Source organism: Musa acuminata, chromosome BXJ3-1 (assembly GCF_036884655.1).
Source record: "Musa acuminata AAA Group cultivar baxijiao chromosome BXJ3-1, Cavendish_Baxijiao_AAA, whole genome shotgun sequence".
In the NCBI taxonomy this organism is placed as follows: Eukaryota; Viridiplantae; Streptophyta; class Magnoliopsida; order Zingiberales; family Musaceae; genus Musa; species Musa acuminata.
The window spans coordinates 44,756,651-44,760,292 of NC_088349.1; the positions used below are offsets into that span (position 1 = coordinate 44,756,651).

General features: G+C 42.0%; 1 protein-coding gene across 1 annotated transcript; it reads right to left on the bottom strand.

Annotated features, from left to right (window-relative positions):
* Positions 1-1,739: 1,739 nt before the first annotated feature.
* Positions 1,740-3,363, bottom strand: LOC135628528 (protein trichome birefringence-like 26). The gene is made up of 3 exons (XM_065135241.1): positions 3,098-3,363; positions 2,728-3,005; positions 1,740-2,660 (listed from the first exon to the last, which is right to left on the bottom strand). The coding sequence occupies exons 1-3, from the start codon at positions 3,192-3,194 to the stop codon at positions 1,902-1,904; spliced, it is 1,134 nt and encodes a 377-aa protein (XP_064991313.1). The 5' UTR covers positions 3,195-3,363; the 3' UTR covers positions 1,740-1,901.
* Positions 3,364-3,642: the final 279 nt, after the last annotated feature.

A 3,642-nucleotide genomic window follows, 5' to 3' on the forward strand; every position in this document is an offset into this window, starting at 1 on the left:
TCGATGGATCCGAAGCTTGTCCATCGATGGAAGCTGATGCTGCAAATTAATTCATTTGTCCCATTCAATAATGTTCCGACCCTTGGAAGCATTATGCTCCAATAATTGCACTCACTATAATTCTCCACAGGTCAATTCTAATCATAAGTGTCAGGACAATTATATAAAATTATTAAATCACTGATAGATTATATTAATCCATAGAGGATTTTGGATAATAATAATATACATCAGTGATCCTTATGAAATCAATGAGGTATCCTTTAGCTCTTGAGCCGTAAAATAATATATAAAATCAGCCTTAATGAAAAAATAATTATTGGTTAACTATCAGAATATTTAATTGAATCAAAACCAAACTAAATCAATAATGAATGACATGTTAGAATTAAGAGGTGAAATTTTGAGGTTTTACTCTTGTAGAGTTATATTTTGAGGTTTTACACATGATTATTCTTCAGACAATTTTGTCTGTCTAGGAAAGTTAAAGTTTGAATCAGTCGTTTCAGCTCATATAATGCAAAAGTAGGTGTCAAAGGAAGGAGCTATTGTCAACTTGAAGCTCATGGCCAAATGCGGAGCAGCAGCCTCCCAAAGACAAGCAGGAGGACCCACCCTTTTGAGAGTACAATTATTGAGGCAGCATTATGCATGGCAAAGCTCCAAGCCTCCCACCAACGATGAGGGCTTGAGATGAAGGTGAGAGATGGACACCATATGATTGCACCTGCGAAACAGTATGTCACGGTGGCTGCACATTGCTTGTTATCTAAAATGGAAGGGAGAGTTCCCAGCCAACAATGGGGGAGGGTCGATATGAATCCCTGTGTCTTTGGAGACAGACTACGAATGGACGAGCAAGATCTATTAATTGACAATCCTCCAATTTAGGAGAGTGTAATCAAACTATTGTTCTCAATTTTAATTGACTTATTGATTATCCACATTAATATATAAAATTATATATATATATATATATATATATATATATATATATATATATATATATATATAGTGTTTGGTCGATGAGCTTGAGGTAGCATAAACAGGTCAATGGTTTAGGTCAAACGAAGTTGATAAACTAGTTCACCCATTAGACCCGAGTCATAACATTTGGTTTTAGAACTAACTTGGTATAGAAAATGACTATCCGTAGATGAAGTCAGAGACTCGTCACATCGAGAAAGTCACTATTGAGTTATGTCTCACGTGCCGTAGTAGTTTAGGCCAAACAAAATCAATAGGCCAAGTCAATTAGTCCATCAAACTCAGAGTTATGAAAATTGACACATTGATATAAAGTTTGTTGCATCCAAGAATAAAAGACAAAAGGCAGTAGGCATAGGAATAATAAGATTTAGTATGGATCTAAAGGTTGAACTCTTCATATTATTATTTTGAGGAGTGATTAGTTAACTAAGAGAAGGTGGAAAGGTAATTTTGGCTGAATCTTTCGAACTACTTTTTTTAGTGTTTATGCTATGCATGATGGTTTTGTAATAGGTTTTACTTTTTTCAGGAAAAAAAGAGGTAAATTAAATAATTAAAGCAGATCAAACAAAAGCTTTAATTTGTGGGCCTACAAGTTCCATGTTCTCAGAAGAGTGTCCTTCAGTGGTTAGACGTCTGATGGAGCATGAATGAGAAGAAAGAGTATTCATTACTACACAAAAAGTCTTGACTCCAATATCCAAAATGGCACTGAAATCTTATTGACAACATTAGAATGCATAAGCTATTCCATTGACATCATTCAAAAGAACGAAAGAGGTGAAGAAGAAGAAGAAGAAGAAGAAGAAGGAACACAACACCCGTTGGCACATAAAAATCACATATTATCTTATTCCACTATCCAAACCTCAGAGAATCATCTTCACAACATCAGTGCGCACTTGGTACGATCAGAGAGCAGACATCAGTTCTTCCTCGCCCATCAGAATCTCCATGAGCATGTCATTCCAGGTATCAACTATCCCAGGCAAGCACCAGTGAAGGCAGTCGTTCTGTGGCTTCTTGCTGATGTCCGGGTGGAATCTCCTGTAGGGTCCTGGATGCCCATCTGGCCTCAGAGCAGAGAGATGGTAAGTGTCAAGCAGTCTCAGCCTCAGCCCACTCCTCACCCCTTCCTGGAACCCCTCCTCCTCCACATCCCTCATCACAACACCCACTGGGTCAGCAGTGTACTCACTCTCCTTGAAAGGCTTCGTTCTGTTGCAGATCCCCCCACTGTACCACATCCCGTGCTCGAAGTGGGAGGGAGTCCAGGACCTGAGAACCACCAGGGGCTTGTGGTCTGAGCTGCTCACGAAGTCGAACACAGATCGGAGTGCTCTCCGATAAGAGTAGTCCATGCCGAGTTCCCTCAGGTTATTCCCGGCGCAGTAGTGGCAGCCGACGACTGTGTTGTTCTCCCAGAATATGGTTTCTTTGAGGAACCACTGTCCACCAGAAAGCATCACGTAGTCGTACTTGTGGTATTGGCTCGTCCAGGTATCGTCGAGGACGTCCAGATAAAGCTGGATGTGGTATTTGGAGATGGCTTGCGTAGATTTGATCAGGAAAGGAGCCCAAATCAGCCCTACTGTGACGTTGTGAGATGGCAGGTGCCATGTTTGAGTCTGAAATGTTTCGTCATGGGAGACCAGCACAGCTTCTTCCACCTGAGAAGGGAGCAGAGAATTTGAAGTCTCGAAAGCTAAAACTAAGGAGTAGCTACAGTAGGAGTACCTCGGAGAGAAGGCAAAGCAATGACTCCATCTGGTTGCGGAAGATCGAATCACCCACAAATCCCAAGGATTTGTTTCTCATACGATTCAAGAACTTGATTGCGTCGATTCGAGGCAACTCACAGCCATGTGGCTTCCACCTCCAGTGAAGATAGCCGGTATCAGGCCGGCCGTTCGTCAAGCAGTCTTGGAAAGGAGACATGAAGCTGCAGGTTGAGTTGCTGTAAGCTGGATCTCGAAAGTCAGGGATCCACTCTCCGGAAGAAAGATCACATTGTCCTGCATGCATCACCGTTTCAAGAATTGCATTCGACGACCTCGATGGACTTGATCTAATGAAAAAGCATTGCTTCGCGAAATATGGTAGGTACCTGTCGAAGCGTTCATGGCCAGAATCTCAGCATTCTCGGAGGAGGAGGAGGTGTCAGCTGTAGCTGAGTACAAGAACCGTTGGTAGGACAAAGCCATGATGAGCGAAGACCCCAAGAGAATAACCAGGAACTTGCACACACCATCACGGAAGCCAATGCATGGCTCTGCTTCAGGCTCGACTTCCTTCCCCGTTGTGTTCCAAGTACAGAGGAAGAGAGCAGGGATACGTAACTGAGGTCTGGTTGGCTGGTATATATCAAAAGGAAGAGGGTGTTAGAAAATAAATAGATAGAAGTTGATTGTTATTAACATATCCTCCTTCCTTTTATACAGGTTAGAAGGGAGAATTTTCCTCAACAGGTTAGAGGATTTCCCTCAACAGAGTAGAGAGATTTCCTCAAACAGTTAGGGAAATCTCACCTACTTATCATGCCCCCGCAAGATGGTGCTCCGATCAAGGAGGCCAATCTTGGACTGATGTAATGCAAAAAGTTACGAGCTAGAGGCTTCGTAAATGAGTCGGCCAATTGATCAGCCGTATGAA